The 20,515-nt window shown below is 62.2% G+C and overlaps 3 protein-coding genes across 5 annotated transcripts; 2 read left to right on the top strand and 1 right to left on the bottom strand.

Annotated features, from left to right (window-relative positions):
- Positions 1-22: 22 nt before the first annotated feature.
- On the top strand, positions 23-3,980 carry LOC111943204 (cilia- and flagella-associated protein 45). 2 transcript variants are annotated; one of them, XM_023946220.2, is made up of 11 exons: positions 23-238; positions 390-520; positions 835-976; positions 1,328-1,498; positions 1,645-1,823; positions 1,957-2,086; positions 2,324-2,470; positions 2,768-2,881; positions 3,093-3,286; positions 3,422-3,646; positions 3,811-3,980. In XM_023946220.2, the coding sequence occupies exons 1-11, from the start codon at positions 116-118 to the stop codon at positions 3,887-3,889; spliced, it is 1,635 nt and encodes a 544-aa protein (XP_023801988.2). In that variant the 5' UTR covers positions 23-115; the 3' UTR covers positions 3,890-3,980. The 2 variants fall into 2 exon arrangements, 1 of the variants encoding a protein (XP_023801988.2); XR_015279890.1 differs by having other exon boundaries at positions 28-238; positions 3,513-3,646.
- Positions 3,981-4,078: 98 nt separating this feature from the next.
- LOC111943593 (Fc receptor-like protein 4) lies at positions 4,079-14,565 on the top strand. The gene is made up of 15 exons (XM_086866298.1): positions 4,079-4,251; positions 5,097-5,200; positions 7,654-7,771; positions 8,656-8,836; positions 9,408-9,509; positions 10,238-10,258; positions 10,347-10,577; positions 10,797-11,069; positions 11,152-11,430; positions 12,229-12,498; positions 12,592-12,894; positions 13,409-13,492; positions 14,029-14,050; positions 14,128-14,180; positions 14,268-14,565. The coding sequence occupies exons 5-15, from the start codon at positions 9,479-9,481 to the stop codon at positions 14,357-14,359; spliced, it is 1,659 nt and encodes a 552-aa protein (XP_086722424.1). The 5' UTR covers positions 4,079-4,251; positions 5,097-5,200; positions 7,654-7,771; positions 8,656-8,836; positions 9,408-9,478; the 3' UTR covers positions 14,360-14,565.
- A 994-nt stretch (positions 14,566-15,559) lies between these two features.
- Positions 15,560-20,499, bottom strand: LOC147648803 (uncharacterized). Of its 2 annotated transcripts, none has more exons than XR_015279891.1 (11): positions 20,229-20,464; positions 19,873-20,000; positions 19,417-19,558; positions 18,896-19,066; positions 18,571-18,749; positions 18,308-18,437; positions 17,924-18,070; positions 17,380-17,493; positions 16,975-17,168; positions 16,615-16,748; positions 15,560-16,450 (listed from the first exon to the last, which is right to left on the bottom strand). XR_015279891.1 is itself a non-coding variant. In XM_086866304.1 (11 exons), exons 1-11 carry the CDS (start codon positions 20,337-20,339, stop codon positions 16,372-16,374), a joined length of 1,620 nt encoding a protein of 539 aa, XP_086722430.1. In that variant the 5' UTR covers positions 20,340-20,499; the 3' UTR covers positions 15,560-16,371. The 2 variants fall into 2 exon arrangements, 1 of the variants encoding a protein (XP_086722430.1); XM_086866304.1 differs by having other exon boundaries at positions 16,615-16,839; positions 20,229-20,499.
- Positions 20,500-20,515: the final 16 nt, after the last annotated feature.

Raw genomic sequence — 20,515 nt, 5'->3', positions numbered from 1 at the left:
GCGGCTCCGGGCGCGCCGTCACAATGGGTTCAGAGCCATCGGCACGGCCGGCCCCGTCACACGGTGTCAGGAGGCTCCAGGACACGGTCGCACGTCCCCCGCTCCCTGAAGCTCCATGGCAGCCGCCACTGCCGGCACCGGAGCCCGGCCCCTCCGGCCCGGACGCTCCTCCCGGGGGTCCCTCCTCCCCCGCCGGCGGCCGCTCTCCCCCCCGGGATTGCAGCCGCTCCTTCCCAAGGTCTCCCCATCCCGCTCTCCCCCGAGCCCCCGGCCCCTCTGTCCCCTCCGGCCGTGTCCCCGAGGCTCCAGAGCTCCTCCCGGGAGCCGGCGGAGTCCGGGGAGCGCTGAGCGTGGGGATTTCGGGTGCCTCACATCGCCCTTTGCCGCAGGTCACGGGCTCCAGCAGTGATCCCATCGTGATCCTCCGCGATGTGCAAAAACACCCGGAACTGCGGCCCTCCGTCCCATACAAACCCAAAACCACCACAATCATCACCAAGGACGTGATCCGGGAACTCGTGTAAGGCTGGGCCCGAGCCCTGAGGGCTTTTGGGCGAATGGGTGTCTCCGCAGCATCCCAAAATCTCCGGGCAGCGGGGATCGGCGGTGTGCCCGGGGCTGCTGCCCCCGCACCCCAGCCTGGTGCCGCTTTCAGCGCACTTGCCCTTCCTGCCTCCCCCCAGGCCGGGAGAGCCGGGTCCCCACGGCTCCGCCAGCGCTTCCTGCCTTGCTCTGGGCTGCCTCGGTGGCCGAGGGGGCGGCTCGGGCAGCTCAGGGAGCACAGCGAGCCCTCGGGCTCTGGGTGACACTCAGCTCTGTCCCCGTGCTCCCCAGCGTTCCCCAGGAGAAACCCGAAGCGTGTCTCATCATCGGCGAGAAGGACTACGAGAGGATCAAGGAGTCAGCTCGAGCCCCGAGCGAGGAGGAGCGCGGGGACAGGCTGAAGAGCCTGAAAGCCAGACAGGACGCTGCTTTCGTAGGCATCTCCCCTCCTGCTCGCCCCTTTGGCCGCTCCGCCGTGCGGGGCTGGTGGCTTCCCCCAGGGGCTCCCGTTTGTGCCCCGTGCTTTGGGGCTCAGGGGAGGCTGCCGGGCTCGGGGCTCCAGGGAGAGCTGGGCAGCATCCCTGGGATTGTGCCCGGCGCTGCCGGCCTCGCACGGGCACGGGCTGTGTGGCCAGAGGGGTGCGAAGGGGGGCCCACGGCCGGGCCGGGGCCCCTGGAGCCCGTCCCGTCCCCGCTCCGTGCCGGGAGCGCGGCGGCTCCAGCGGGAGCCCTGCGAGCCCTCGGGAAGGCGGCCGGGGTTGGGCAGCGCTCGCTGTGCTCGCAGGAAGCCCTGCAAAAGGCCAAGAGCGAGGAGCAGAGAAAGGCAGAGCTGCAGGACGAGAGGCAGCGGCGGAGAGACGTGCAAGAGGAGCTGCAGCAGGAGGAGCAGCAGCTGCTGCAGCGGGCGGCCAGGATGAGGCTGGAGCAGGAGGAAGAGATCCGGGCGCTGAACACGGTAGGGCCAGCGCTCCCCGCTGCCGGCCGGCACCGCCCGAGCCTGGCCTGCTCCTCGTGCTGCCGGGCTCTTCCTCTCCTCGCCTCGGGCCCTGCTCCCCGTGTCCCGCAGCGGCTCCGAGCCACAGAGGCCTCGCGTCCCCACAGCTGTTCCTGGAAGCCAAGTGCAACATGATCTGGGACAAGCAGCTCCTGGAGAAGCGCACGATCCGCAAGGAACTGGCGGACGAGGAGAAGCGGCTGGACAAGATGATGCTGCTGGAGTGGGAGAAGGGCAGCGAGGTGCAGGAGGAGCTGGAGTGCCAAAGGAAGCGGGAGCTGCTGAGGTGGGCAGGAGGCTCCCTGCTGCCCACGGAGGCGCCCGGGCCGTGCCAAGCCCAGCAGCCGTGGCCGTGCCGGCGTTGCCAGCACGGGGAGCGCGATGGGGCCAGAGGGAGCCTCCTGCTCTCCTGTCGCCAGAGCCAGGCAGGACATCGCCAAACAGATGGAGCAGAACGCAGAGCAGCGAGCGCTCAGGGAGGAGGAGCTGTACCAGGAGGGCCAGAGGCACCTGGAGCGGCTGGAGCAGATGAAGAGGGAGGATCGCAAGGTGGGAGCAGGGAACAGGGGGCTGCAGGGAGCTTTCCAGGCGGCTGCAAAGGCTCTGCCAGGGCTGGCTCAGCCACACGCGGGCCATGGGGACAGCAGGCAGCAGCAGCACAGCTCTGCGCCCTTGGGGACTCTGCGGCAGCCCCGGCACGCGGCCCAAAGCCTCCCCGGCCTGGGCGAGGACAAGGAGGAGGGAGCACTCGGCCCCGTGGCCTCCAACCGTGCGGGCCATTTCCAGGCCTGGCAGCAGGAACAGGAGCGACGAAAGCAAATCCATGCCGAGATTAAACAATTCAACGAGGAGAGCCAGAGGCTGCAGGAGGAGCAGCGGGAGCGGGAGAGGCTGGACGAGGAGCGGGCGCTGGAGCAGCAGCGGCAGAAAGATGTGAGAGCAGCGGGGTCCTGCTGGGCTGGGCAGGGGCTGCAGGAGCTGCTCTGGGGGGCTGTCCCCTCCTGGGGCTCTGTCCCTCACCCCGGGCTCTGTCCCTCACCCCGGGCTCTGTCCCTCACCCCGGGCTCTGTCCCTCACTCTGGGCTCTGTCCCTCACCCCGGGTTCTGTCCCTCACCCCGGGCTCTGTCCCTCACCCCGGGTTCTGTCCCTCACCCCTGGCTCTGTCCCTCACCCCGGGCTTTGTCCCTCACCCCGGGCTCTGTCCCTCACCCCGGGCTCTGTCCCCGTAGGAGCGCGATGCTGCCTTGGAGGCGGAGAAGGAACGGCTGCGGCTGGAGAAGGAGAAGGAGCTGGCCCGGCTCAGGGTGACGCAGGAGCGGGCCCAGGACTGGCTGGCAGAGCGGGTGAGTGGCCCAGGCACGGGTGACGCTCCCCTGGCACCGTCGCTGTCCCCGGCCCGGCCAAGGGGCAGCGGCCCCGGGTGCGGGGGGTCGGCAGGAGCAGCCCCCGGCTGCGGGGCACGTCCTGGAGCGGTGGCGGCAGAGGCAGAGCCACGGCCCGGGGCTGCCAGAGCCGGCCCGGGGGGAAGGCCAGCCCTGCCCCCTGTTTGGGCAGGATGCTCTGAGGGCCAAGAGGAACCAAGAGGCCGCCGAGCGGGAATGGCGGCGGCAGGAGCTGCAGAAGGCGCGCAAGAAGGCCGAGCTGGAGCAGCAGCTGAGGCAGGAGCGGCTGCAGCAGGTGGCCCAGAAGGAAGAGTACGTGGCCATACAGCTGGAGCAGGAGCGCCAGGAGTTCCAGAGGGTGCTCAGGTGAGGCACACGGGGCCGAGGCCCGGCTCAGCTCGTGGCCGGGCCGCTCCCGCTTGCAGCCGGGGGCTGCGGGGGCTCCAGCGGCAGCCCAGGCGCTGGGCCAGGGCCCCTGGGGCAGCTGCGGCTCTCCCGCAGGGCCCAGCAGGAGCAGCTGGAGCGGGAGAAGCTGCAGTGGGAGCAGCGGCAGCTCCGGCAGCGCGCTCACGCCCAATACCTGCGGAGGCAGATCCAGGAGCTCCAGCAGCAGCGGCAGCGGCAGCGGGAGGCTCTGATCGAGGAGGGCCGGCAGCAGCAGCACGAGGCTCGGCAGCGCAGCCAGCGCCTCGCCCGCTTCGGGCAGCAGAAGCTGCAGGAGCTCAGGTCAGGGGCTGCCGCTGCCGCCGCTTCCCTGCGCTCCCCGAATCCTTCCTGCTGGCCCAGCCTGGGCCCCCTCCCGGCTCCCTCGGCATCCTCAGCAAACGGGAGCCGCTGCAGGGCCACGCTCCCGCATCCATCGGGAGCCCGATGCCTTCTTTCCTCTGCAGAGCCACCGGCATGCCCGAGAAGTTCTGTGCCCAGGTGGAGCGCAAAGCCCAGAAGCGAGCCAAGGCAATCCTCTCCTAGGCCCAGCCCCGCCAGCAACCAGCTCCAGTTCCCCACCGATTTGGGGCTCCTTTTCCATTCCCATTTTTCCAATAAACGTTGTTTTCGAGAAGATGGCATTTCCCATCCTTCCCTGGCCTCTGGGCTGTTCGGGAGGAGCTGCCCACGGGGCTGGAGGAGCCTTGAGGTTCCTTGTCCCACCTGCTCCGCTCTGGGGCTGTGCTGTGGCTTTGGGTTGATTTTCCCATTTGCCATCTGAAAGATTCTGGAAGAAGTTTCTAGACCCGGATCCCGCTGGTGGGAATGGGGCATGGTGGCAGGAGGAGATGGAGCAGGTGCTGAAGTTGTTTGGAAGCTTCCCCCTGAGCAAACCCAGATCCCAGGTGGGACTGAGTGTTGGAACATCCTTCCAGAAACCAGCCTGTGCTTCTTCCTACCTGCCCATGGAGAAGATGGGAGATGCGGGGACAGGAAATGGCCCCGTGCCCTGGCAGGGGAGTGCGAGAAATGAAGGAGCAGGGAAAAGGGAAGTCAGTGAGTGTGCAGTGTGTGTATATAGAAATAAATGAATACACAATAAATAATAAATGTAATGTAATGTAATGTGATGTAATGTAATGTAATATAATGTAATATAATGTAATATAATATAATGTAATATAATGTAATGTAATGTGATGTAATGTAATAGAATAGAATAGAATAGAATAATATAATATAATATAATGTAATGTAATAGAATAGAATAGAATAGAATAGAATAGAATAATATAATATAATGTAATAGAATAGAATAATATAATATAATATAATATAATATAATATAATATAATATAATATAATATAATATAATATAATATAATATAATATAATATAATAGAATATAATATAATAGAATAGAATATAATATAATATAATATAATATAATATAATAGAATAGAATAGAATAGAATAGAATAGAATATAATATAATATAATATAATATAATATAATATAATATAATATAATATAATATAATATAATATAATATAATATAATATAATATAATATAATAGAATATAATATAATATAATATAATATAATATAATATAATATAATATAATAGAATAGAATATAATAGAATATAATAGAATAGAATATAATATAATATAATAGAATAGAATAGAATAGAATAGAATATAATAGAATATAATAGAATATAACGTTGTTCTGTTCTATTTATCTCTAGTAAAGAACAGTTACTCCTCTGTGAAAAACGAGCTTCAGATGTTTTCATATCGAATTGAAAAGTTCAATAGGAAGACAATTAGGAGATGAAAATCAAGTGTACAGGTACGGCCGGGTGTCTCTGCATTCAGCCAAGAGAGCTCACCTCACTGGCAAAGGATTGTCCCTTCAAAACACAACTTTACTGCATATTCATCAATTCTCATCCACCATTCAAACATTCACGTGAAGTTCTGCATGTTTCTTTCTTTAGTTTTTGACTCGCCCCTTTCCCAATAAATCAATCATCATGGCTGCACCGAGTTTCACATTCCCTGATAACAGAAATGTTAATTAATAATAAATCCCTCCCCCGGAGCTCTGGTCACTGCTGTCCTCATCTGGATAAAAAATTATTCAAGAATGGAAGAGGATCTCAAAATATCTTTTTTAGTCTTTGGGTTATACAAACAAAAGTAGTTTTTTTAATACCATGGCATAGCTCAACATATTTGTATATTATACATCCATTTCTAAGCTTCATCAACAACGAATATAGAAGGAATCACACTAATACAACAAAGTTTTCTGACCTTATACATATAATAATAACACATATAATAATACATAGTACATATAATCATACATATAATATATAATACATGTAGTAATACATATAATAGATAATACATATAATAAATACATAATACATATAATATGTAATACATAGAATAATACATTTAATATATATAATATATAAATACATATAATGTATAATATACATAATAAAGCATATAATATATAACATAATCATACATATAATATATAACACATAGAATCAAACATATAATATATAATACATAAAATAATACATATAAATAATATATAATACATATAAAAATACAGATAATATAATATATATAATAAAACATGTAATATATAACACATATAATCATACATATAATAATATAATACATAGAATCAAACATATAATAAATATATAATACATAGAATCATACATATATTATATAATACATGTAGTAATACATATAATAAATACATAATACATATAATATGTAATACATAGAATAATACATTTAATATATATAATATATAAATACATATAATGTATAATATACATAATAAAGCATATAATATATAACATAATCATACATATAATATATAACACATAGAATCAAACATATAATATATAATACATAAAATAAAACATATAAATAATATATAATACATATAAAAATACAGATAATATAATATATATATAATAAAACATGTAATATATAATACATATAATCATACATGTAATAATATAATACATAGAATCAAACATATAATAAATATATAATACATAGAATCATACATATATAATAGATAGAATAATACATATAATAAAAAATACATAGAATAATACATATAATATTTTCGGGAAGCCAGCAGTACAATATGTATCTATAACACTCCTTTGTCTGCATTTTTGCCTCAAAGTGCTTTTCTGTTTGGGTTTTTTTTTGCCAGAGCTTTTCTGGTTTCTTTTCTCTCTCAGGGCCAGGAGGGTCCTGGCCACAACTTCTGTCTGGATTTGAGCGGGACACAGCGGGGGGACCCTGGGGAGGGACCGGGACACAGCGGGGGGACCCTGGGGAGGGACCGGGACACAGCGGGGGGACCCTGGGGAGGTGACAGGACCGGGACACACCGGGGGGACCCTGGGGAGGGACCGGGACACAGCGGGGGGACCCTGGGGAGGTGACAGGACCGGGACACACCGGGGGGACCCTGGGGAGGTGACAGGACCGGGACACACCGGGGGGACCCTGGGGAGGTGACAGGACCGGGACACAGCGGGGGGACCCTGGGGAGGTGCCGGGACCGGGACACACCGGGGGGACCCTGGGGAGGTGACAGGACCGGGACACACCGAGGGGACCCTGGGGAGGGACCGGGACACAGCGGGGGGACCCTGGGGAGGGACCGGGACACACCGGGGGGACCCTGGGGAGGTGACAGGACCGGGACACACCGGGGGGACCCTGGGGAGGTGCCGGAACGGAGGCAGCGATCCGGATCCCGCGCTCAGAGCCCAGCGCAGGTCGCTGCTGCCACCGCGCTGCGAGGGCCTGGACTGGCACAATGTGATGGTGACAGCGCCACCGAAGGCTCTGTCGCGACATGTCGGGACCGAATGTCGCCATGGCAATGCCACCAACAGCTCCCGGATTGTGGAGACATCCTGGAAAGGGCCGGGGAGGAACGAGGCTCCTGAGGGATGAGAAGGGCAAATCCAAGGGATGGCAGAGTTGGACTTCCCGCAGCAAAAGGGAGCCCGAGGCTGCGAGAGGAAGAGCCCTGCAGGGAGCAAGGAGGGGCACGAGGGGCTCCGGAGATTCCCCGGCAGCCCGTGGGGGTCCCCGGCGAGCAGAGACCCCCCTGCAGCCCTGCAGGAGCCCCCGGCCCAGCAGGGGATGCCCACAGGGGGCTGTGAGCCCGAGGGAAGCCCCCGCTGGCGCAGTTGCCGAGGGCGGATGGAGTTTCTCAGATGTCTTTCACTTCTCCCTTTGCAGATTTTCATGCAGAAGAAATTCTCTTCGTTTCCCCAAGTCCCTTCAGCCCCTGCTGCTGCTCTGAGCCCTCCGTGCCCTTCTGCCAAGGCAGGAGCCTTTTGTTCTCCTGGCTGTGCAGGTGAGGAGGGCAGGGATGGAGCAGCTCTGGGGACACCTGCAATCCAGCCAGCCTCACTGCCCACAGCCCCAGCACAGCCCCTCAAGCTCCGTTCCCGAGCTGCTCTGGCCGCCTCTCACCCTGCAGGGGACGAGTGAGAATGGAGAAGTTTGGAACAGGATTTCTCCTCAAACCCAACAAACCCAAAGCATCCCAAGCCCCCAGGACAGAAACCCCATGGGTGGGGTGGGGAGTGGGACAGGGAGGGCGCAGCCCCCAATAACTTCAGCCCCCCTCCACTGTCACAGCCCTTTGGCAGCAATTTTGGGACCAAATCAGCCACTTTTCCACGGGGAAAAAGCTGCAGTTTTCCATCCCGGTACTGGGGGGTGGAGGGGCAGGATGGTCCTGGATGGTGGAGGGGCTGTGGACAGAGGGGGGGGTCACGGCTGTTTCTATCCTTTGTCTCCTGGCTCCCAGTGACATCCTGCGGGTGCTGGAGGGGTGGGGTCGGTTTTGGGGGGCTCTGGAGGGGTCTGTTCCTTCCCCAGCTGACACCCAGCCCATGTCACCCCCCCCACTGTCACCACCGTGGTGGCTTCTCACACATGGAAGGGTCTTGGAGGGCTGTGGGTTGGGGTGGGTGGAACCTAAAAATCCAACAGGGGAATTTAGGAGTCCCAAAGTGGGCGGCTGCAGAGGGGACAGGGTTGCAACACCCCAGAGGTCACTGAGTCCCACCGGGGAGAGAGGGGCTGGGCAGGACCCCCCAGGAGAAGGGTTCATAGGATGTTCCACCCCTGGGACAGTGAAAAACACCCACCCCCACCCCCCAGAACCTCCATCCAACCGGGATGTGTCACCCCGGGACACGATTCCCCCAGGACGTGTCACCCCCACAGCAGGGACCCCAAGGAGGAAGGAACTCCCTGGATGTGCCCCCCAGAACAGAACCGGCACCGCTCCCAACACAAACGGCCTCTTCCTTCTGCTGCGGGAAAAATGAAGTGAAAGCGTTGGGGGGGCACAGCTGGACACCTGCATCCCCCCCAGCAGAGACCTGGAAACTTCTGGAAGCTTCCTGGGGTGCTACTCCCAACCACGAGCACCCCGGGTCTCCCCAAAATCTGACACCCAGGGAGGGAGCTGCAACCTCCGTGCCCACCCAGCCACTGCCCATCCCTGGGACCCCCATTCCCCTGCGACCCCCAGCATGGGACCCCCCATTCCTTTGGGTCTCCCTGTCCGGGGACTCTCAGTCCTCAGGATCTCCATTGCCCAGGGCCCACCTTCCCTTCATCCCAGCCCGTCCCAGGGACCCCCATTCCCCTGTTCCACGGGCACCCCCATCCCTGGCCGTGCATCCCGGCCCATTCCCAGGCACCCCGACCCCCGGGGACCCCTCCTCATGATCCCCATTCTCTGAACCCCCATTCCCTCGGAACAACCTTCCCAGGAGCTCATTCCTGAGCTACCCCTTTCCCTGGACCACCCATCCTTCATCCCCCGCCCTCCCTGATTGTCCCGGTCCTGGGAGCACCCTGTCCCCAACCCTGTCAGTAACCCTGTCCCCAACCGTGTCCCCACCCTGCCCCCACCCAGCCCCAGCCCCACGTGGGGACGAGAGCTGACCGCGCTTCCTTCCTCTTGGGCCCAGGAGCCGCCAGGCAGGGCACAGGTGGCCGTGGCAGCGAGGGACAGGCAGGCCGGGTGGCCGGGGACAGCGGCATGGCCGCGAGGGTGGCGCTGCTCGTGTGGGGTGAGTGGGCCGGGGATGGGCCGGGCTGGGGCAGAGAGCGGTGGGGAGGGGGCCCAGGGGGGCTGCGGGGTCCCCTGAGGTCGCCAAGGGCAGCAGAGGCAGGGCAAGAGGTGAGCGGGGCCGTGGGGTGGCCGTGGGGACAGGAGAGGGGACAGGAGAGGGGGGACAGGAATGAGGGGTTTGGCACCTTGGGGCTGGGGCAGCTGTGGGGACACAGGGACAGGGACACAGGGACACAGGGACACAGGGACACAGGGACACAGGGACACAGGGACAGGGACACAGGGACACAGGGACACGGGGACACAGGGACACAGGGACACGGGGACACAGGGACACAGGGACAGGGACACAGGGACACAGGGACACAGGGACACAGGGACACGGGGACACAGGGACACAGGGACACAGGACACAGGGACACAGGGACACAGGACACAGGGACACAGGGACACAGGGACACAGGGACACAGGGATGTGGCCGTGGCGCTGGCGGGGGTGAGCTGTGGCAGCACGGGGTGGCCGCGCTGTCCCCATGGCCGGGAGGTCCCCGGTGTCCCCATGTCCTGCCCGGGCCCGGGCTGGCCGCGCTGTCCCCGTCGCCGAGGGCTCGGTGCCGCAGCGGTGTCGCCACGGGGCCAGCTCGGGGCCAGCCCCAGAGCCCGGCTCCCGCTGCCGCTGTCCCCGCGCTGCCAGCGCCAGCCAGCCGTGTCCCTTGTCCCTTGCAGCCCAGAGCCTCGGCCTCGCTGGTGAGTCCTCGGGGGATGCCGTGTCCCCGCGCCGCTGGCCCCAGCCCCGCGCTGGCCCTGCCACGCTGCTGTCCCCTGTCACCCGCAGCTGCCCCGAGCCCGCAGCTCCTCGTGGAGCCCCCCTGGAGGCCGGCGGTGCTGTGGGACCGGGTGACACTGACCTGCCGGGGCTCGGGGACCGCCGGGGACACCACCTGGTACAAGGACGGGTGGCGCTGGCGGCAGAAGGGACCCGAGAGATTCATTGTCACCGAGAGTGGCACCTACGAGTGTGACAGAGCCGGCAGCGGGCGCAGCCCCCCCGTGCAGGTTGTAAATGGTGAGAGGTTTTTGTGTCTCCCCCCGACACCTGAGGGAATCCCGAGAGCTCTGGGTGAGCTCAGCTTCACGGGTCACCCCCCTGTGACCTGAGCCTTGCTCTGGGGACATCCCGGTGTATCCCTGGAGCACCAGCGCATCCCAGAGCGACGAGAGCACCCGGCTGCAATGGGGGACCCCCGGTTCCTCCTGTTGCCATCGGGACCCTCCTGTCCCACAGCCACTCCAGTGCTGCAGGTGCCGGCGGGGCCGCTGCTGGAGGGGGACACGGTGACACTGCGCTGCCGGAGCCGGCGGGATAACCGGGTCACCGAGGTGCGGTTCTACCGCGAGGAGAAGGAATTGGGTGAATCCCGGTGGGGGTCCGCGCTGACCCTGTCCCCCCTGAGGCTGCAGCACAGCGGCCAATACCGCTGCCGGGCCCGGTGGAGCTCCATGTCCTACTTGTACTCACAGTGGGAGCGTTCGGAGCCGGTGTCAGTGACAGTGCACGGTGAGCACCCCACAGCCGCCAGCCCGACACCCCCAGAGCCCCTCCCCAGGGCTCACAAATCCCCCTCCCCTGTCCTTGCCAGAGCTCTTCCCGGTGCCGGTGCTGGAGGCTCCGGCCGAGCTGATGGCGGGGTCCCCCCTGAACCTCAGCTGCCTCAGCAGCCGCAGCCCCCTGCGGCCCCTCACCCCCCTCGTGCACCGCTTCTACCGGGACGGGCGGCAGCTGGGGGGCCCGCAGGGGTCCCCGCAGCTGCTGCTGCCCGCCCTGGGGCTCTCCGGCTCGGGGAATTACAGCTGCGAGGTGCAGAGCCAGGGGGGGGCCGTGCGGAAGAGCAGCGCCCCGCTCCGCGTCACGGTGCTCGGTGAGTGCGGGGATGGGCGCGGGGAGCCCCCACAGCCTGCACGGGGACCCCTGCCCTGCCCGGGTCCCTTCTCCCGACCCTTCCCGCACCTTCTCGTGTCCCCCAGCCCTGACTTGGTGTCCCCATCCCCTCCCGGATTCCTTTCTCGGGTTCCCCCATCCCCGCCCGGATCTCCTGCTCCGTTCCCGGATCCTGCCGCGTGTCCCCCCATCCCTTCCCGGGTCCCATCCCGTGTCCCCCCATCCGTTCTCGGGTGCCCCCATCCTTCCCCCACACCTTTCCAGGGTCCCCTCATCCCCGATCGGGTCCCTCCCTCCTCCCCGGGACCCTCCTCCCACCCCTGCCCCGGGTCCCCTCACCCCGCCCTGGTGTCCCCCACCTCCCTCTCCAGGTGTCCCCTCCCTCAACCCCCCCTCCTTCCTCGGGGTCCCTTCCCAAACCCCCCCAGCTCTGCGTCCCCTCTCCCTCTCAGGGGTCCTCGAGTCCCTGAGTGTCCCCCGGTGTCCCTGAGTGTCCCCCGGTGTCCCTGAGTGTCCCCCGGGTCCCTGAGTGTCCCCCGGGTCCCTGACTGTCCCCCGGTGTCCCTGACTGTCCCCTGGTGTCCCTGAGTGTCCCCCGGTGTCCCTGAGTGTTCCCCGGTGTCCCTGACTGTCCCCCGGGTCCCTGACTGTCCCCCGGTGTCCCTGACTGTTCCCCGGTGTCCCTGAGTGTCCCCCGGGTCCCTGAGTGTCCCCCGGTGTCCCTGAGTGTCCCCCGGTGTCCCTGAGTGTCCCCCGGTGTCCCCCTCTCCCCCCGCAGCGGTCCCGCCCTCGGGGGTGTCCGTGTCGGCGCAGCCCCCCGGGGCACAGGTGGCACTGGGGGACCCCCTGGTGCTGAAGTGCGCGGTGGCCGCGGGGACAGGTCCCCTGTCCTTCTCCTGGCACCGGGAGGGCTCGGGGACACCGCTGGGCACCGGCCCCCGCCTGCAGCTGCCGAGCGTTGGGGACAATGACAGCGGCCACTACCGGTGCCGGGTCAGCGACGGGGACAGCGTGGCCGAGAGTGTCCCCCTGAATGTCACCGTCCTGGGTGAGCGGGAGCCTCGGGATGGGGGGAGACCTGTCCCCTGGGGACAGCGCCATCCCCCCTGGGCAGGTGCCAGCCCCGTGCGTGTCCCCGCAGTGCCCGTGGCCAATGCCACCATCAGCGCCGGTGCCCTGGGCCAGCAGGTGCGCGCAGGTGAGCCCGTGAGGCTGCGCTGCTCGGTGCAGGTGGGCTCAGCCCCTGTCACCTTCACCTGGCTGCGCCACGGCCGGGAGGTGGCCCGGGGTCCCCTGCTGGAGCTCGCCCCCGTCGGGCTGGCACATTCGGCCACCTACCAGTGCGTGGCCAGCAAGCAGCTGGGACAGGACGGGCACCGCGTGTTCCGGGCACTCAGCCCCGAGCTGCTCCTGGAGGTGACAGCGGGGGGACACGGGGACACAGGTGACGTCACTCGGGGACACTGTTGGGCTCCGGGACAGCCGCGTTTGTGCCTGGAGGTGACAGCGGGGGGACACGGGGACACAGGTGACGTCACTTGGGGACACTCTGGGGGTCTGGGACAGCCGCGTTTGTCCCTGGAGGTGACACGAAGGTGACACGGAGGTGACACGGAGGTGACACGGAGATGACACCGAGGTGACAGGGCACGGCTGGCATCACTCGGGGACACTCTGGGGCTCCGGGACAGCCGCGTTTGTCCCCGGAGGTGACAGCGAGGGGACACGGGGACACAGGTGACGTCACTGGGGGTCCGGGACAGCTGGGTTTGTCCCCGGAGGTGACAGCGGGGGGACACGGGGACACAGGTGACGTCACTCGGGGACACTGTTGGGCTCCGGGACAGCCGCGTTTGTCCCTGGAGGTGGCAGCGGGGGGACACAGGTGGGGTCACCAGGATGTGAGGGACTCCTGAGGCGAAGGGTGGCCCTGATGTGTCCCCCTCTGTGCCCGGCAGTGGCTGTGAATGTCAGCAGGACCCTCGTGCTCCTGCTCCTGCTCCTGGCTGCCATCGGGGGCTGTCACTGGTGGCACCGCCGGGGTGGGTGACGATGGAAGTGGACGAGGTCCTACAGGAAGTGGAGGGAAATCTCACAGACTGGGGGGGGGCTTTTGGGATCACCCAAAGCCCCTGACCTGGGGCAATCTGAGCCCCCAGTGACTTCTGCTTGGGGTCCTCACAGGTTTGGGGTCGTTTCGGAGGGTCCTGGAAGGTCCCTGAGGAATACTGGGGTGTCACTGGGAGCTCCTGGGGGCTTTAAGGGGGCTTTGCAGACTCCTGCAGGGGTTTTGAGGGGTTTTGAGGGGTCCTGGGGGAGTTTGGAGGGTTCCCTGCATTCCATTCTTGGGGTTCTTGGAGGCTCAGGGGTCCTGGGGGGGTTCAGGGGTCCTGGGGGGGTTGGGGTACCCGGGTGGCTCGGGAGTTCTGGGGCACCCTCGGGGGTGGTTTTGGGTGCAGGGGCCTGGAAGTCTGGTAGAAATCGGTGTCTGGTGGGGGCTCAGGGCTCCAATGGGCATTTCAAGGTCCCAGGTGGGATTTGGGGACCCCATGATCACCCCCTCCCCTTTTTCTTGCAGCTGCCCGGAAATCCCAGGACAGGTGAGTGGGGGGCTCCAGCCATGAGTTTCCTTTCCCCCCTCCCCAGACCCCCCTCCCTCACCCCCTCATCCCCGCAGGGCCCCCCCGGAGCTGCTGGACACCCCCACCGTGGGCACCAGGCAGGCAGGGGGTGAGTCCAGGGGATGCCTGGGGACACGGACACGTCACCCGTGGCTGCCAGCCCAAATCAGGTCCCCAGAGCCGATGTCTCTTACAGGGCCCCCCCAAACCGTCCCCCCCAAGGACCCCCAGGTGACCCACGCAGAGCAACTGCAGGACCCCGGTGACATCTACGAGAACGTGCTGTGACACTGGGGACACGAGGAGCTCCCGTGGCTGTCCCTCCTGCCTGGGGTGATGATCCCGAGTCAGGGGGGGCTGCCCAGTGCTCCCCTTTCCCCCTCCCAGTGCTCCCAGTACAGCCATGGCTCCCCACCTCTCCTCCCAGTGCCAGAGGAACCCAGCACTGGTTTCTCTGGTAGCAAAATGCAGCTTTTTGGTTAAACTGGCAGAAATGGTGTTTGTTCAGCTCTGTCGGGATTTAGGAATGGGATTCTGCAGCTCCAGACCAGGGGCCGCTGTCCCAGCCCCGCCGCTGGAGGCACAAAAGGCAAAGGTCCCAAAGGGCTGAGGGAAGAACAATTTCCTGAAACAGCAGCAAGATTCAGAATCCAAAGGGTGACAAAAGGAGGGATTTCCAGGGAAAAGCCCCAACAAGGAACAAAGCCTGGACACTTCCCCTGCACATTTCCTCCAGCAGAGGAACCTGGCAGGGCCCTGGAGCTTCACAGCCTCGATGCTCAAAGCAGCCTTCAGGAGGCTCTGGGTTCTCTTTTTCCCCATCCCAAACCCCTCCTCTGCCGTGTTCCCCACTCCGTGATGTCACCAAGGCCCTGTGGGTGTTCCTCCCGCTTTTCCAGGGCTGTTGGGATCAGGGCACGGCAGTTGAATTCCCTCTGTCTCCACAGCAGCTCTGCCAAAACCTTTGGGCTCCCTGAAATCCCCTCTCCTGAGAGGATCTGTGCCCAGGATTCCCGGGGCCAGCCCCAAGGGGCTGTTTTGGCCTTTCCCACTCGGGGTCACTCCATGTCCCAGCTCAGTCCCTGCTGGCATCCCGCAGGAACGGGGATGGATTCTCGCTGGCATCAGGGGATGTTGTGCTCCCGTGGCCCTGCTGTGCCCCAATCCATGGATCCACAGCATCCAGGAGATCCCAGCGCCCCTTTGGCCCATCTGGAAGGAGCCAGGGCTCCTCTAGTCCTGCTCATGGCACCATTTCCCTTCCAGAGGATGGGAAGTGTCATCATCCCTCCTGTTCTGACTGAGCCCACGGAACACTGGAGCAGATTTATCCTTGTTGAATTTCCTCTGGTGGTTATTGTTCCTTTTCACTCCCATCCCTGTCCTGTCAGGGTTTTCCATCCCATGTCCTCTCCATGGTCCTGCAGATAAAAGCAGCAGGAAAACTCCTCCAGGACTGGGAGCATTGGGAGCAAGAGCCCCATGGAATACACAGAAAATGTAATTTATTGGAAAACTCAGCCAATGGATGTGCTGGTTTGAAAGCAAACCAGCAGGAGAAATGAACACCACACAAATACCTCGAGAGAGATTTCAGGTCAGAATTACAACTCCATGGAAAGATTACAATAAATGCAATGATACAGGAAAACTGGGTTAAAACCACAAAGGCAAAATCCAGCCTGGCATCCTGTCGGTCGGGGGCGGGGGGGGTGGATGAAGTCCTGTTGATGGTGAAAGAAATGGTCCTGGGGAAGGTCTGGTCCTCCTCTGGCTCCCTCGAGTGGTGGTGACGTCTCAAAGCCCCAAAGAGCCCGGATTACATTTGGTCAGATTGAGGAATGATCAGTACCTCCCCCAGGGCAGGGAATTTCACAATCAAGAATTCCTACAACTCTTGGGATGTTTTGGGCAATCCTTGATGGCCTGGGTGTCCACAGGCTGGAGACCTTGGAGCCACGATGGTGCAGTGGTGCTTGGGCTGGGTGCAGTCAGCACTTTGGGCAGACAAACAAACATTTCTCTGCAGGCTTTGCCTCCTTCCCTTCCCTTTCTGAGAGCCCCAGGGCTTCCCGTGCACTGGGCAGCTCCAGCTGGACCCATCCACTGCCAGCTCAACAGGATGCTGGAGATGGGAGCAGAACTCAGAGTCTGGTTACACCCCACTGTGGAACACAGGAAAATGGAAATGGAAATGGAAACGGAAATGGAAATGGAAATGGAAATGGAAATGGAAATGGGAATGGAAAAGGAGCCCCAAATCGGTGGGGAACTGGAGCTGGTTGCTGGCGGGGCTGGGCCTAGGAGAGGATTGCCTTGGCTCGCTTCTGGGCTTTGCGCTCCACCTGGGCACAGAACTTCTCGGGCATGCCGGTGGCTCTGCAGAGGAAAGAAGGCATCGGGCTCCCGATGGCTGCGGGAGCGTGGCCCTGCAGCGGCTCCCGTTTGCTGAGGATGCCGAGGGAGCCGGGAGGGGGCCCAGGCTGGGCCAGCAGGAAGGATTCGGGGAGCGCAGGGAAGCGGCGGCAGCGGCAGCCCCTGACCTGAGCTCCTGCAGCTTCTGCTGCCCGAAGCGGGCGAGGCGCTGGCTGCGCTGCCGAGCCTCGTGCTGCTGCTGCCGGCCCTCCTCGATCAGAGCCTCCCGCTGCCGCTGCCGCTGCTGCTGCAGCTCCTGGATCTGCCTCCGCAGGTATTGGGCGTGAGCGCGCTGCCGGAGCTGCCGCTGCTCCCACTGCAGCTTCTCCCGCTCCAGCTGCTCCTGCTGGGCCCTGCGGGAGAGCCGCAGCTGCCCCAGGGGCCCTGGCCCAGCGCCTGGGCTGCCGCTGGAGCCCCCGCAGCCCCCGGCTGCAAGCGGGAGCGGCCCGGCCACGAGCTGAGCCGGGCCTCGGCCCCGTGTGCCTCACCTGAGCACCCTCTGGAACTCCTGGCGCTCCTGCTCCAGCTGCATGGCCACGTACTCTTCCTTCTGGGCCACCTGCTGCAGCCGCTCCTGCCTCAGCTGCTGCTCCAGCTCGGCCTTCTTGCGCGCCTTCTGCAGCTCCTGCCGCCGCCATTCCCGCTCGGCGGCCTCTTGGTTCCTCTTGGCCCTCAGAGCATCCTGCCCAAACAGGGGGCAGGGCTGGCCTTCCCCCCGGGCCGGCTCTGGCAGCCCCGGGCCGTGGCTCTGCCTCTGCCGCCACCGCTCCAGGACGTGCCCCGCAGCCGGGGGCTGCTCCTGCCGACCCCCCGCACCCGGGGCCGCTGCCCCTTGGCCGGGCCGGGGACAGCGACGGTGCCAGGGGAGCGTCACCCGTGCCTGGGCCACTCACCCGCTCTGCCAGCCAGTCCTGGGCCCGCTCCTGCGTCACCCTGAGCCGGGCCAGCTCCTTCTCCTTCTCCAGCCGCAGCCGTTCCTTCTCCGCCTCCAAGGCAGCATCGCGCTCCTACGGGGACAGAGCCCGGGGTGAGGGACAGAGCCCGGGGTGAGGGACAGAGCCCGGGGTGAGGGACAGAGCCCGGGGTGAGGGACAGAGCCCGGAGTGAGGGACAGAGCCAGGGGTGAGGGACAGAGCCAGGGGTGAGGGACAGAGCCCGGGGTGAGGGACAGAGCCCGGGGTGAGGGACAGAGCCCGGGGTGAGGGACAGAGCCAGGGGTGAGGGACAGAGCCCGGGGTGAGGGACAGAGCCAGGGGTGAGGGACAGAGCCAGGGGTGAGGGACAGAGCCCGGGGTGAGGGACAGAGCCAGGGGTGAGGGACAGAGCCCGGGGTGAGGGACAGAGCCAGGGGAGAGGGACAGAGCCCCAGGAGGGGACAGCCCCCCAGAGCAGCTCCTGCAGCCCCTGCCCAGCCCAGCAGGACCCCGCTGCTCTCACATCTTTCTGCCGCTGCTGCTCCAGCGCCCGCTCCTCGTCCAGCCTCTCCCGCTCCCGCTGCTCCTCCTGCAGCCTCTGGCTCTCCTCGTTGAATTGTTTAATCTCGGCATGGATTTGCTTTCGTCGCTCCTGTTCCTGCTGCCAGGCCTGGAAATGGCCCGCACGGTTGGAGGCCACGGGGCCGAGTGCTCCCTCCTCCTTGTCCTCGCCCAGGCTGGGGAGGCTTTGGGCCGCGTGCCGGGGCTGCCGCAGAGTCCCCAAGGGCGCAGAGCTGTGCTGCTGCTGCCTGCTGTCCCCATGGCCCGCGTGTGGCTGAGCCAGCCCTGGCAGAGCCTTTGCAGCCGCCTGGAAAGCTCCCTGCAGCCCCCTGTTCCCTGCTCCCACCTTGCGATCCTCCCTCTTCATCTGCTCCAGCCGCTCCAGGTGCCTCTGGCCCTCCTGGTACAGCTCCTCCTCCCTGAGCGCTCGCTGCTCTGCGTTCTGCTCCATCTGTTTGGCGATGTCCTGCCTGGCTCTGGCGACAGGAGAGCAGGAGGCTCCCTCTGGCCCCATCGCGCTCCCCGTGCTGGCAACGCCGGCACGGCCACGGCTGCTGGGCTTGGCACGGCCCGGGCGCCTCCGTGGGCAGCAGGGAGCCTCCTGCCCACCTCAGCAGCTCCCGCTTCCTTTGGCACTCCAGCTCCTCCTGCACCTCGCTGCCCTTCTCCCACTCCAGCAGCATCATCTTGTCCAGCCGCTTCTCCTCGTCCGCCAGTTCCTTGCGGATCGTGCGCTTCTCCAGGAGCTGCTTGTCCCAGATCATGTTGCACTTGGCTTCCAGGAACAGCTGTGGGGACGCGAGGCCTCTGTGGCTCGGAGCCGCTGCGGGACACGGGGAGCAGGGCCCGAGGCGAGGAGAGGAAGAGCCCGGCAGCACGAGGAGCAGGGCAGGCTCGGGCGGTGCCGGCCGGCAGCGGGGAGCGCTGGCCCTACCGTGTTCAGCGCCCGGATCTCTTCCTCCTGCTCCAGCCTCATCCTGGCCGCCCGCTGCAGCAGCTGCTGCTCCTCCTGCTGCAGCTCCTCTTGCACGTCTCTCCGCCGCTGCCTCTCGTCCTGCAGCTCTGCCTTTCTCTGCTCCTCGCTCTTGGCCTTTTGCAGGGCTTCCTGCGAGCACAGCGAGCGCTGCCCAACCCCGGCCACCTTCCCGAGGGCTCGCAGGGCTCCCGCTGGAGCCGCCGCGCTCCCGGCACGGAGCGGGGACGGGACGGGCTCCAGGGGCCCCGGCCCGGCCGTGGGCCCCCCTTCGCACCCCTCTGGCCACACAGCCCGTGCCCGTGCGAGGCCGGCAGCGCCGGGCACATCCCAGGGATGCTGCCCAGCTCTCCCTGGAGCCCCGAGCCCGGCAGCCTCCCCTGAGCCCCAAACCACGGGGCACAAACGGGAGCCCCTGGGGGAAGCCACCAGCCCCGCACGGCGGAGCGGCCAAAGGGGCGAGCAGGAGGGGAGATGCCTACGAAAGCAGCGTCCTGTCTGGCTTTCAGGCTCTTCAGCCTGTCCCAGCGCTCCTCCTCGCTCGGGGCTCGAGCTGACTCCTTGATCCTCTCATAGTCCTTCTCGCCGATGATGAGACACGCTTTGGGTTTCTCCTGGGGAACGCTGGGGAGCACGGGGACAGAGCTGAGTGTCACCCAGAGCCCGAGGGCTCGCTGTGCTCCCTGAGCTGCCCGAGCCGCCCCCTCGGCCACCGAGGCAGCCCAGAGCAAGGCAGGAAGCGCTGGCGGAGCCGTGGGGACCCGGCTCTCCCGGCCTGGGGGGAGGCAGGAAGGGCAAGTGCGCTGAAAGCGGCACCAGGCTGGGGTGCGGGGGCAGCAGCCCCGGGCACACCGCCGATCCCCGCTGCCCGGAGATTTTGGGATGCTGCGGAGACACCCATTCGCCCAAAAGCCCTCAGGGCTCGGGCCCAGCCTTACACGAGTTCCCGGATCACGTCCTTGGTGATGACTTGAATGGTCTTGAGCTTGGGCTTGAAGGAGGGAATCTCTTGAGGATGTTTTGGTACATCCTGGGAAATCACGACAGCGCTGCTGGAGCCCGTGACCTGCAGAAAATAAAAGTTTGAGGGATCCGAATCCCCCCCTCCAGCTGGAGCTCCCCCGACACCGCCGAGTCCCGGCGGGAGCTCTGATCCCTCTGCCGGGATCCCCGCGGGGTGGCGGGGGAGGCTCGGAGGGGCCGGAGGGGCCGGGGGTCAGCGGGAGCAGCCGAACATTCTGTCGGGTGAGGGGGGGCTGGGGAGCCCGGGGGGGAGGCACGGGGACGGACGGACGGACTGCAATCCCGGCGGGGAAAGCTGGAGGCGGCGGGCGAGGAGGGATCCCCGGGAGGAGCCCCCTGCACGGAGGGACCGGGATCCGGTGCCGGCAGTCGCGGCTGCCATGGCGCTGCCCGAGCCCGGGGCTGTCCCGTCCTCCCGGGACCGGCAATGTGCCCGAAGCCGCTGTCGCGATGGTCGGGACAGACACTGTTGCCACGGCAACGCCCAAACTTCTCACAGAGCGTCCCGGAACGGGCTGGGATTTGGGGGCGGTGCCTCAGGCGGGAGGGGCGGGGCTC

The sequence above is a fragment of the Cyanistes caeruleus genome, chromosome 30 (genome assembly GCF_971803275.1).
Source record: "Cyanistes caeruleus chromosome 30, bCyaCae1.hap1.1, whole genome shotgun sequence".
In the NCBI taxonomy this organism is placed as follows: Eukaryota; Metazoa; Chordata; class Aves; order Passeriformes; family Paridae; genus Cyanistes; species Cyanistes caeruleus.
The sequence above is the reverse complement of the archived record's forward strand: the minus strand, read 5'-3'. Positions and strand labels throughout refer to the sequence as shown.